This window comes from Diabrotica undecimpunctata, chromosome 9 (genome assembly GCF_040954645.1).
Source record: "Diabrotica undecimpunctata isolate CICGRU chromosome 9, icDiaUnde3, whole genome shotgun sequence".
NCBI lineage: Eukaryota > Metazoa > Arthropoda > Insecta > Coleoptera > Chrysomelidae > Diabrotica > Diabrotica undecimpunctata.
Window position 1 is genome coordinate 36,295,110 of NC_092811.1, and position 14,318 is coordinate 36,309,427.

The 14,318-nt window shown below is 34.0% G+C and overlaps 1 protein-coding gene across 1 annotated transcript in view; it reads right to left on the reverse strand.

The window, feature by feature from the left end:
- Positions 1-288: 288 nt before the first annotated feature.
- The window catches only part of LOC140450527 (uncharacterized), a 103,922-nt gene continuing 89,892 nt past the window's right edge, over positions 289-14,318 (reverse strand). Inside the window, exons 12-15 of the mRNA XM_072544184.1 lie at positions 13,913-14,081; positions 12,248-12,376; positions 4,104-4,249; positions 289-611 (exon numbers count right to left, since the gene is read on the reverse strand). Coding sequence (XP_072400285.1) covers positions 348-611; positions 4,104-4,249; positions 12,248-12,376; positions 13,913-14,081 — 708 coding nt within the window. The 3' untranslated portion in view covers positions 289-347. The remainder of the gene's footprint in view (positions 612-4,103; positions 4,250-12,247; positions 12,377-13,912; positions 14,082-14,318) is intronic.

Consider the following 14,318-nt stretch of genomic DNA (forward strand, 5'->3'; position numbering starts at 1 on the left):
CGTTGTTCCAAATAATCGATTCTCACTGATAACAATCAATTTTGTTGATTTTCTCAGTTGTTACTTGATGCTGCTTGGTTCCCTGTTCTATATCTTCATCCATATTGCAATTCTTATTTCGAGCTTGGTCTTTATGAGAAAATGGTTTGTGTCGCATGTGGTCCTCTCATAGTTCTTACGCGTATTATGCTGCTAAAATGTCTCCCGTCAATAATGCTTCCCATATCATGTAGGTATCTAACGGAATAATAAAATGATGTATGTAATATAAAACAACAACAATGTATACATAGTTTATTATTAGATCTAAATATAAAATTGTAAATAAAACTTAATTACGAACTTTACTAAAAGTCGGGGGGTGGTATGGCCGGTGGGGTTTTTCGCGGCACATTCTTTTTCTGTAAAAGTGGTTCCAACATCTGATTTTCCTCATCTGCAACGAGTCTTCGCTTGATCATTCTATGGCGGTAAGAGTGATTGGAGGGCTTTTTGTAGATAGGTTCGTTTTTCGAAATACTGCTGTTCCAAAGCAGTAAGAGTGCTATTAATAATATGACAAGTCCGAATGCTGCACCAACATATATCTTAAAAGACATTGTATCCGAATACTAAAAAGCAAATTGTTACTATTAATATATTGTCAAATTTAAGGAAATACGTTAGAAATTATAAGAAAAGGAATTGGAACATCGTGTTTCGCAAATTGGTTACATTGGTTTTGGAACGAGTATTAAAAAAACATGGTATAACATAGGCTTTACAATCGACAGCAATAAATATTTTTTTAAATTTTTTTTGGCAAAGATGGGACAAAAGTAAGTAGGAAAAATAGTTAGCGGCGAAAGAGGTTCCAACAATACAATGATATGTGCATTTTCAGTGTCAGTGACTGAAAACTACATTCCCCCATTTTATCTGTTTCCTCGAAAGAGATTAGCTCCATCATTATTAAGAGATGCGCCTTCAGCAGCTGTCGGTTTTGCGAATGGATTTGGTTGGATGGATAGTGAGAATTTAAAAAAATATTTAGATCATTTTATAGAGCATTAAGTCCAGCAAGGAAAAGCCAGTTTTAATAATATTGAACGGGCACATAAGCCATAAGCAGCTTGAGGGTGTGTTGAAAGCAAGAGAAAATCATATAGTAATGCTGACTATCCCACCTCATTGCAGTCACCGAATGCAGTCACTTGATTTAACTTTTTTTGGACCATTCAAGGCTTAGTATGCTCGTGAATGCGATTTCTAAATGACAAGTTATAAAGAAAAACTGACATGGTGAAGTTAAGCGGCAGAGCATTCCAGATAGTGGCTAGTGGGTAAAGCTGCCAAAGGTTTTAAAATAAGTGGCATCTATCCATTTAACCCGGATGTTTTCGAAGAATCTGATTTCCTGCCTTGGACTGTCAATGAAAATGTAGAAAACTTATCTAAAAATCACGAAACTACTACATTAACACAAACATCTTTAAATGTTCTTTCACCAAATGAACCAGGGCTAAGTTCATTCATTTAGTGCAGGACCGGGTTCTTCGAAAGTCTTCATCATTTCGAAGAAGTATTACAAATCGTATCGAGAGTTTCAGTTTCAGATAACAAAAAGAAGAGGCAAAGTAAGAGAAAAGAAAATTCCACAATCCTTACTAGCACACCTATTAAGGATGCTTCAGAAACAAAAACCAAAAGAAGAAAATACACATTTAAACTAGCAGCAGTAAAGAGAAAAACAAATTTAGAAGACCAAAGCGTTTTCTTTAACTCCAAAAAAGAAAAAAGCTTAGGAAATATTTCTATAAAGCCACTTTTAAACAAAAATAAAATAATGAGGAAGAATAAGAATACAAAAATGATTAAGAAAAGTGATCAATGCAGTAATAGTAAAACCGAGAATGAAGACAGTTGTCTGTGCATTTTTGTCATAGCTCTTATAAAGAAAGCAAACAAGGCGAAGGATGGATTAGGTATCAAACTTGTCATCGTTGGGCCCACGAAGAATGTGCTGGGACAGAAGAGGACAATAATGAGTTCATCTGTGAATTGTCTTTATATTATCTTGTGAATTGTCTTTATATTCATTACCTTCTTACCTATTTTTAATATGGTGGACCTACTTGCTCCATCATATGGGGCATGGAGGACCACATGACATGGTCATTAACATTTTTTACAAATGTTAAAATTTATTTTCCATTTTGTAACAGAATAAAATATTTATTACATAGAGTTACACAGTATTTTTTTATAATTATACAACAATAAACAGAAACTATATAAAGACATTATGCTTAGCTAGTCTTCGCTGCCCCGGTCTTCCCTATACATATGAATCAATACGATTGTCGATCTGTACTAAAATGTAGTCATCATCATTTAATATTCGCTTATCCACTGCTGGACATAGATCTCCCTCATAATTTTCTATCTATTTCGATCTTGTGCCTCTTGCATCCAATTCCTATGACAACGTTTTAGATCGTCAGTCCAACGTGTTGGTGGACGACCCCTGCTTCGGTAGGCATCATCTCTTGGTCTCCATTCCAGAGTATCCGTTTTGTCCATCTATTATCTGTCATTCGAGCCACGTGACCTGCCCAGTTCCATTTCAGTGTTGCTACTCTCTCTACTGCATCAGCCACTCCTGTTCTTTGTCGTAGCTGGCGATTTGGGATCTTGTCGCGTAGTGAAATATGGATATATTGGGAGCGTGGACATAGCACGCTCCATCGCCCTTTGACACACACGGATCTTTTGAACTGTTCTCCTTGTCATGGTCAACGTTTCCGCACCGTAAGTTAACACTGGCAAAACACACTGATTAAACGTTTTTCTTTTAAGGCATATTGGTATATCAGACGATTTGAAAATATGGTTCAGCTTGCCGAAGGCTGCCCAAGTCAGTCTTATACGACGAAGAAGCTCAACGGTTTGGTTATCTTTTCCTATGCGAATCTCATGACCTAGGTATTTATAGGCCATTACCTGGTCTATGGATCTTGTTCCTACGCTGACTACAAGATTTGTCATCATCTGGGTTTTAGATATATTTATTTTCAATCCCCCTTTTAGCGAGGAAAGGTAGAGCTGATTTAAAAGTTCTTTGGCCTCATATATCCTATCAGCTATTAGTACAATATCATCTGCAAACCTTAGATGGCTAAGCTTTTCTCCGTTTATGTTTATGCCCTTGTCGGTCAGTTTTGCCCTTTTACATATATATTACAAAAGCGCAGTGAACAGTTTCGGCGATATGGTGTCCCCCTGGCGTACTCCACGTTGTATCGGGAATTTCTGGGTTTGACGATCCCCCACTCTAACACTGGCTGTTGCGTTTTGGTATATGTGTTTAATTATAATTATATACCGATAGTCAATTCGGCATTCTGTCAAGGCTTCCAACATTTATTGTTGATTTACGGTGTCGGATGCCTTTTCATAGTCGACAAATATTAAAGCTAGTGGTTTATTATATTCAGTGCATTTTTCTATAAGATTTTTTATTACCAGTAGGTGATCGCTTGCTCCATAGCCTTTTCTAAAACCCGCCTGTTCTATGGGCTGATAAAATTCCAATTTATTTTCTAGTTGTTTCGTAATTATTTTTGTAAATAGTTTATAAATATGTGAAAGTAGACTTATGGGCCTGTAATTCCTGAGGTCGGTAGCATCCCCTTTTTTATGAAGTATGATAATTTCTGCGTTATACCGCTGGGTTGGTGTTATTGCTTCCTGCAAACATCTAGTGAATAGTTTGGCAAGGACCTGCCATAATCTTTTTCCAGCCACTTTCAAATCATCTGCCACTATTTCATCGCTTCCGGGGGACTTATTGTTTTTCATTTCTTGCACTGACCTTCGAACTTCATTGGGTGTTACGTCCGGTAAAATTTCAGATCCCTGATTGATTATCTTTGGTAAGATAATAGTAGGCTGAGATGTAGTAAACAAAGTATAATAATTATGCTGACTACCACCATTTCTAACATATTAACATGAAGAATACAAGACGATGATTTTGAAGAATTAAATTTATTAAACTAGTTAACACTAAAAGGTTTAAACACATATATTTATTATTCTTTATTTCTTTTAATCTTACCTACCAACATTCTGAGACACATTGTATCATCAAGTGGGGAGAGGCACCGGATACAATCCTGTGATCCCATATGAGGCTGGTATTGTCCGGCAGGACAAACTTTACAAAAAGCTTCCTCAATTGGGCTAAATGTATGTTTAGGACAAATAACTAAAAAATAGTTCACTTTAGTAGAGAAAAGAAATTACTGTATCTACAAAAAGTAACATAACTGCTAATATTTTAATTTTTAACAGGTTCTTACAAAAACGTTCTCGATGAAAATTTTTTAAATATCTCAAGTGATCTGTATAAATAAATTTGATTTTTCCTAAATGGATTTATTTGAAATTTATTGAAATATATTAATTATTGGTTGGTTTTATGGTTTTATAGGTGCAATCGATTTTGAAAAGGATTTTGATAAGGTCCGGCATAACAAAATTCTAGCAATATGGAAAACAGCTGGATTGGACGATTTTTTCAGAACCTGTTAAATTTGTTAGACCAATAAAACCAGAAAGATTCTATGCAGTGACATAAATATTAATTACGCTGTTGCTTGTGCTACCCAATTATCCTTGGTCAATATATTCGAATCGTATGGTTTCACAATGCACGTTAATTCTCCTACAAGAATTACTGAAACAACATATACGATAATTGATTATAATTTCTCAGATTTCTCATCTCTTGATGTACGCCCTACAATTGTTAATGCAGGACTATCTGATCATGAAGCAGTATATACCAAGTTTAACACTTTTAACAAATCATCCTCAAAAACCCAACGTTTAGGTAGGATCTTTTCCGCTCAGAACTTTCATAAATTCCAAAATTTGTGCTTGACTTCTGGGTGGCGGTTTCCCTCTGTGAACGTGGACTATAATTTCAGTGATTTTTTAGATAGGCTTGTCTGTATTTTCAATAAGGCATTCCCCTTAATTACAATTAAGTCAAAACATCACAAACTCTGGACTACCAAAGGTATCCGCATATATCAGCCAAGGATTTGCGCTGACTACTGTACATCAAGAAATTCTGTACTTCAAGTACCAAGTACAGAGGAACCTATATAAAACTTATCAAAACAGCTAAAAAATGTACTATCAGAATCATCTGGGAAGCTCTAAAAATGTTGCAAGAGAAACTTGGTCTATAATAAACGATCTTCGAAATAAAACTAACACAGCTCAAACAATGAGTAGTATCAAAAGCAAATCTTCCTGTAGTACTGATGGACTATTCATAAAATTTTTCTTAAATCTCTAAAAGAATGTGTTGGAAGTCTTGGTCTCACTAATTAACGATTCTTTGAAAATGGTATATTTCCAGAGTGTCTAAAGACAGCCATTGTCATTCCTCTTCATAAGGGTGGTGAAAAATCTAATGTCTGCAACTATAGACCTATTGTCTTGCTACCCTATGGTAGTAAGGCACTTGGTCCTATCCAAAATTATTGAGATACCTATAAAAGCTATTTATCACAAAGTCAGTTCGGGCTTTTTATCTAATAAATGTACCAGCGATGCTTTGTTTTCTGTACTACATGAGGTCTATAAGCACTAAACAATAATCTTTAAACTGCCACTGCTTTTTGAGACCATGCCAAAGCTTTTGATCGCCTAAATCAGATTTTCATAAAAAACTAATTTTCTACGGAATTCGAGGTATTTCTTTGAATTGGTTCCAATCTTACTTGAGGAATAGGAAACAACTGGTAAGAGCAAATGATATTGACTCTAGTCACAAAAGCATTGTATGTGGAGTACCACAAGGTTCAGTACTGGGCCCTCTACTTTTCTTTATCTTTATAAATGACATCACTGACTTAAAAATCGATGGATACATTTTTCGTTTTGTTGATGATACCAGTATTACCTGGAGGAACTCTAATATTGCAACTCTTCATGCAATTATAACTTCTGATCTACTTAAAATAAAAACCTGATTAGATTCTAATTTACTTTCTTTTAACGTGGATAAGACAGTAGCATTATCCTATATCGGAGCTTTTCAACCCTTACTTCTTAATAACAGCTAAATGGTCCCTTCATATCGATTTGTTAAGTAAGAAACTAGCCTCAGCCTGCTATGCAATAAGATCTGTTTCGATGGAAATCAATTTAGTATCTTTCAAAATAACATATTTTTTTTTAGTCTACGATTTTATTATCAGATGTCGCTACATTGCGTCTATACGAAGCCATGTTATAGTTGCTTCCTAAGACAGAGAAGAATTATTTCACGTTCAGAGCGCTTGCGAAAGCCGTTCTGATGATGCCTATTGGGCTGAAATACGTATAAACGGATGCGCAAGCTCCCTATACGTGAAATGAAATCTTAACTGTCTTTTTCTTGTTATTTCGATATACTCTGTACGAGTACTAGAAACCAATTCGCTAAGAATTTTGCTTAGTTGAAAAGATATGTTGTGGAATGCAAGTTTTAGATTCCCCATGTCTCTCTTAACACCTTTATCAACGTCTGTTTTTGCCTTGCAATTCTTAGAAGGCACAGATTAAAGCGGAATTCTTGAATTTGGTTTCGAAAATTAGTCTACGATTTTATTATCAGATGTCGCTACATTGCGTCTATACGAAGCCATGTTATAGTTGCTTCCTAAGACAGAGAAGAATTATTTCACGTTCAGAGCGCTTGCGAAAGCCGTTCTGATGATGCCTATTGGGCTGAAATACGTATAAACGGATGCGCAAGCTCCCTATACGTGAAATGAAATCTTAACTGTCTTTTTCTTGTTATTTCGATATACTCTGTACGAGTACTAGAAACCAATTCGCTAAGAATTTTGCTTAGTTGAAAAGATATGTTGTGGAATGCAAGTTTTAGATTCCCCATGTCTCTCTTAACACCTTTATCAACGTCTGTTTTTGCCTTGCAATTCTTAGAAGGCACAGATTAAAGCGGAATTCTTGAATTTGGTTTCGAAAATTAGTCTACGATTTTATTATCAGATGTCGCTACATTGCGTCTATACGAAGCCATGTTATAGTTGCTTCCTAAGACAGAGAAGAATTATTTCACGTTCAGAGCGCTTGCGAAAGCCGTTCTGATGATGCCTATTGGGCTGAAATACGTATAAACGGATGCGCAAGCTCCCTATACGTGAAATGAAATCTTAACTGTCTTTTTCTTGATATTTTTTTTTGTTCGAATCTCATCTTCGATATGGTCTTTCTTTTTGGGGTTCTGCCCAATCTGATGTTATTTTTAAATTACAAAAAAGAGCAATACGGTATCTTTTTGACCTTAGTAGAATAACACATCGCAGAAGCTTCTTCAAAAATCACGGGATTTTAACTCTTTCCTCTTCATACATTCTAGAAACTGTTTGCTTAATTCGTAAACACCTACATGTCTTTCCAGCAAGACCTAATTATGACTACTCCACCAGACATTCCAGCTTTGATGTGTATTTACCGATCCCGTGTACTGAGTTAGTAAAGAAATCAATATTATATTCGGTAAAAAAATTATACAACCATCTACCTTTGCAACTTAAATCTACAACTTCTTTCCTGAAGTGCCGTAAATTGACAAAAACCTACATATCTGAAAGACCATATTATTAGGTGGAAGAGTTTCTTAACGAATAACTATAGTCCTTTTCCATCATATTGATAGCACATTATGTATGCAAATCCTCAACAGGTCAAAAAACCATAGGCGTCACCCTATACTTGTTTTGAAATAAATAAAAAAAATTAATATTTTAAGATGCCGTCAACAATTCATTATCTTTTAAAAAATCTTCTGTAAAATAAGTGTCCACTAATCTCACTATACCTTTTTTGTGCGTAAAAAACGTCGGTATATATGCCACACGATTATTGTTAATTATACACGAGTGATTAACGAGAGAATTCAATGTTTCACGAAATAAATTAATGTAAACAGTAATTTAAAGGTGATTATTGTTTTCTATACAAGTTATCGCCTGACACAAAAAGAATACCTTCTTTGAACGATTACCTGGAATTACTGATAAGGCTTCACTAATGATAGTTTAAGTATTTTTTATGCCACATTACAGCTTATGCCAATAATATAAACTAGAAATTGTTTGCATCTTCCATTTAGTTTGTAGATGTACATTGTTCGTCTTACCTACCTACGTTTTTGGTGTCGATATTTTGTTATTTGCATTTAAAAATGACGTCGACAACAGGTTTTATCCTGGTTAAGTGTAGTTTTAAAGGTGCCTTCAGTCTAAGAGAGAAAAATATAATATTAAATGTACATGATGCACTTGTACATCAACGCCCTTTAAGTAATGTTCGTGAAATCGTTAACATGTGTTCAAATATGACAGGGGTTGGAGAAGCAACAATTTATAGATTCCTAAAAGAAAGAAAAGGAGGAACTGTTTCATCTCCCGAAAAGAGTGGAGGGAGTAAACCCTTGGAAATTGAAGAAATACATAAAAACATGATAAGACGCAGCGTCCACTCATTTTTTTTAAACAAAGAATTTCCAACATTGGATAAAATCCAAACATTAATTAGAGAAAACGAAGAGTTACCAATCATAAGCAACAAGAAATTATGGGGACTATTGAGAGAGATGGGATTTCGTTGGCAAAAGAATAGAAGAAAATCCGTTTTAATTGAAAAAGATTACATTGTATGTTGGAGACGAGATTATCTAAGAACTATTAAAAAGTACCGAGAAGAAGGGAAAACAATTTTTTATTTGGACGAGACTTGGCTAAATGAAGGTCATACTGTACCATATCTATGGGTTGATACAAATGTGAAAAGTTCCCGTCAGGCATTCATCGAAGGTGTATCTACTGGAATAAACAATATTCCCGTTGGAAAAGGACGCAGACTCATAATAAACCATATTGGAAACGAATACGGTTTTGCCAATGGTGGATTATTAAGTTTTGCCTCAAAATCAACCAAAGATTACCACGAGGAAATGACTGCTGACGTTTTTGAAGAATATTTTGAGCAAATGTTGGATTTAATTCCAAAAAATTCTCTCATAGTCATGGATAATGCTAGTTATCATTCAAGACTAGCAGAAAAATTGCCAAAAACGGCATGGAAAAAAGGAGAGATAATCGAATGGTTGGATAAACACACATAGAACATACCTTATCAAAAGTAACTCCAGAAAATTGGAAAAATGCTGTTAGTCATGCTCACAAGGAAGAAAATAAAATGTGGAATTTGGATAATATGACTGATGCAATGCTGGAACCGGTAATAATTAACATTGGAGTTGAAGATTCCTTAGATTCTGAAGAAAGCAGTGAATCTGAAATGGAATTTGATTAAAATAATATTCATTTTTTTACAAATCGGCTCTGTTACGGCCACAAATTATTTTATATATAACCAATAAAATAAACATCTTACATTTCTTGCAGATTCATTAGTACCTGTTAATCTCCATCACTTCGACACTGGCAACTTTATTTAGGGATTAGTAACCCTCAAAACTATTGTATTCTATTCTGCTTCAACCTTTATACCTGGTGGTCATACTCAATTTAAAATTGTTTTCCTATATACTTCTGTAAACTTGTTGACAAATATCTATTTTTCATTGAGTCACCCGTATCAACAGTTTAGGGATTTGCATACATAATGTGCTATGAATATGATGGAAATAGACTATAAGAAATTACAGTACGTTGAAGTATGTTGGAAATATCGGGTATGTGGTCTATATTAAATAAAAATCTTTGTTTTTTCTTCAAAAATTATATTTAATAGCTTCATCGGGAGTAAAGAAATTAAAAGATTGAACACATAAATAAAATTGAACATTAAAATAACATAATTGCTAATGTATATGTATATACAATAAAATGCATGTTAAAATTTAAATATTTTTGAGCACGTTCGTAACAATAAATACGATGAAACAAGTAAAAGTTATTTCAAAATGCAAAAAATAACAATGTTATTTTTGATTGTTATTGCGATTGCGATTTGCAATTTGGTTAAATTTTGTAATGAAGTGTATAGTTTATTATCTTTTATATTGTAATTCTGTGCTATTGACGATTTATGCAATTTTAGCAATTTTTTTTGACTTTTGTAAGCTTAGTCCATAAAATCGTACAATTTGCAGTGACAATAAAGCATATTTCTATTCTATTCTATAAAGATTTACGAATAATTACACATCTCTACTGGCATTAAGTGGCCAGAATATACAATATAAGTTATTGACTATAACTCTTTCACAGTCGTAACTTATATCTTAAAAATTTAAAATGTGGCTCCTGTTCTATTGGCACTTCGTTTATTATTATTTTGAAATGTACAAGTTCTTTTCCTTTAAAAACCATAATTTTCGTCTTGTTTTCAGATATTTTAAGGTTATAATTTTCACATATCTGTTTCAAGCATGGAAGTAAGAAACCACCATGATGGTTTCGTGGATTCAGGCTCAGGCCTACTCCGTAGGTTGCGAGTTGTAGGTCTTTTCTGTTTTGTGTAAAAGTATTTGGCCATCCGCCCTTGTCTCACCCCTCTGTTGATCGTTATCGGTTTTGTTGTGCATTTTCAAGTACTATTAATAATTATGCTTTCTGATTTGCAATATAATTATTTTATCAGATGGCTGAAATAATCCCGTCTGTCGTCTGTCCATAATTTTCCATAAAGTGTTTCTGTTTACATGATGGAAATTCTTTTCATAGTCAACAAACGCAATATAAATTTCTAGGTATATTATTTACGTTTCTCTATCAATTCTAGGAGTAGAACTCAGCTCTGTCAGCAAATCCTATTCTTAAATCCTCGAATACTTTGTCGTGTAATCACTGGCTAGATGGCCTACAATGGATGTACGTTATGTAGCAGACGATAGAGGATAATCGGCGAGTTTCCGGCGTCATAAAACTGGAACGTTTCGGCTAAGGAGACTCTTCTACGTATAAAACATGGGTAGGTATGGAAGAATGAGTAGGAAATCTCAAGATAGCAGCCCTAGCACCTGACTACTTAGCTCAAGGTTGCAAACTTTCATTAAGAAAATTCTCTACTTGCAATCTTCTTGAAACGCCGGATAGCTCTCAAGAAAAATGCTGTTCAAAAATAACGTGATAGCAAATTTTTTTAAAACTCACTTTCTCCATGTGCTCGCACAGTACAAAAATTACCATTTTATATACACGGACGCATCTAAGATCATAAATGGAGTAGGAGCATGCTTTTTGATATCCCATGAACATTCCATCTATAAATTGTCTCCGAAGACAAGTATTTTTACAGCAGAACTATTTGCCATCAATAAGGCCCTAACCTTTATTCTAGAAAAAAAACTTCCCAAATCTCTTATAATATCTGATTCACTTAGTTGTCTGACATCAATTTCTCAGATTTATCCCTCTCATCCAACATTATAGCAGATTAAGTTAATTTTATACCGTATATACCAAAACAAATTGACAGTAGAGTTCCTCTGGGTACCGTCACACGTTGGAATAGATGGTAACGAAAAGGCTGATAGTCTAGCTAGGTCCGCAGTAACCAATACAGCCGCATCAGTGGAAAATCTAACGGTGCATTTAGATTTAAAACCTTACTTAAAATCAAAATTGCACGATGTTTGGCAAAACCAATGGAATAGAAGCACCACTAAATTGATAGAAATAAAATCTTCCGTCCTTCCATGGAACTTCTGGCCTTCAAAGCGACAACATCAAGTCCTAATAATACGTCTCAGATTAGGACACACTTCTACAACACATGGATACTTGTTGAAGAAAGAAGAGGAACCAGGGTGTTTTGTTTGTGAATGTAAAGTGACAGTGAAGCACATTTTGATTGACTGTCCAATATACTCAGTTGAAAGACTATATCACCACATTCCAAAAACATTAAAAGAACTTTTAGGAGAATCTAAATACGTAGCTGACTTGACAGAATTCTTGAAAACTATAAACTTTTTTAATAAAATTTAATACAATACATTAATAATTAAAATATATATTGTATACATTATAATGTAATTGATATTTTGTATATGCCTATGTATGTCTTTATCATTTTTGTATTTTTCTTATGATAATAACCCTAAGTGGTTGAAGCAAAATAAATAAAAAAAATGCTGTTCTGAATATAATAGACTAGAATAACAACAATGTTAGAAACGTAAACGTTATAGTTGTTAACAAAAACTTACCACATAATCTTTGTTTAAATTTTTCAATTCCGTAGCCTCCTCTGCAAGTAGTTATAAGTTTTGGTGGCTCGTTTGTTACTGTCGTCATATTGGTCAGAAAGTCCAGATCAGTATCAAGTCTTGAATGTACTATGAAAAAGAACTATTCCAATAAAAATTTAAAATACACCGACTAAAAATAATTTTAGTGTACAAAATGAACAACTATTGTCAAATTTAACTATTTTTCGCAATTAAATTTAAATTACATTTAGATTTTTCAAGAGAACTTGTAGCAGAAAAAAGGAGAGCTCGATGCATATGGCAACAAACTAGATATCCACTAAATAAAACGTACCTTAACAGGATAAGTTGTAGACTAAATAGAGCATTACATAAAGAAAAAAACGACTCTTTTTAGTTTTATGTTTCGAACCTCTCACACGAAGACTACTCTATATGGAAAGCTACAAAAAAATTTAAACGACCAACAATAACAAATTCAGCGTTAAGAAAAACAGATATGACCTGGACCCGCACAAACGCAGAAAAAACAACAGTATTCGCAGAGCATCTTGCAACTGTATTCGCAGCACCAGATACTAATAACGATGATGATGAACCTACCATTACCAAGTTCGTCAAGGCACAAAGAATCAGATGGTTGGGACATGTGGAAAGAATGGCAACAAACAGAATGCCCAAACTAGTAATAACCAGAAAATTAATCGGCCCCAAAAGAAGAGGTAGATCCAGAACGAGGTGGATTAGTAAAGTGGAGGAAGACCTTAAACACGTGAAGGTGAGGGACTGGAAAAGAAAAGCACAAAATAGAAGCGAATGGAGAAATATTGTACACCAGGTCCTTCAGAGTAGCTAAGAATATTGTATATACATATTTAAGTTAAAGTTTTGTTTAAAATAATTATAATTAGTTAATATTAGGATTATGTTTAAAAAAAATGCCCTAGGCCTTAACGGCCTGTTGTGCGTAAAAATAAAAATAAATATATAAAAACATTTAAACGACCAACAATAACAAATTCAGTTTTAAGAAAAACAGATATGACCTGGACCGGCACAAACGCAGAAAAAACAACAGTATTCGCAGAGCATCTTGCAACTGTATTCGCAACACCAGATACTAATAACGATGAAGATGATGATACAAAAATGTACCTCGAAACTCCATGTCAACTATCTCTTCCTCAGGCAATATTTACTACGAAAGAGGTTCGACAACAAACAAAAATGCTAAATCCTAAGAAAGCTCCTAGCTATGATTTGATAACAGGAGAATTACTTCAGAAGCTACCGAGGAAAGCAGTGGTGTTATTAACAATAATATACAACAGCATACTACGTCTTCGCTACTTTCCAATACAATGGAAATTTGCTCAAGTTACTATAATTCCGAAACCTGGTAAACCCGCAACGCAAGCAAATTCATATCGACTTATAAGCCTACTACCAATAATGTCCGAAGTATTATTAGAAAGGATACCACTACATAATATCGAGCGAGAAAGCTCGAGACATAAATACAGACCAACAAATGACCAAGAAAAATCGGATCGTGATTCAACATGTGTATTAATAAATTCTATTCTTTTTGTATGGATCTACAATTAATAGATTTTAATCGAATTGAAAAAAATAATATTACTATAACTCAAATATTCTTACTTGGAATGCTTGTAACAATTTTTGCATTTTTATTAACCAGGTAGATAATATTTGTATATGCCTTAAATCTGCAATTCAAGTTGCAATTATCATCGTTTGTTGTCGGTAAAATTTCGTGAATGTCATTCATGGTAGCTGTAACAGATACTCTAAAATATGTGTTGTCCTCCTAAAAATAAAAAAGAAAGTAATTTAATTACTTAAGATTGTCTGTAGACATTCGGAGGATAATTTTATAGATACTTTATATAGAGTTGAAACTTATACAGATCACGACATTGTTTTATTAACCATAGAACACAATGGCAATCGCTGTGACATGTTACACGTTTCCACCTCTATATTTATTTCACAGTAGGTACGAATTGTCGTAATTGTCATATTGACATTAAAAATTTCAAACGAA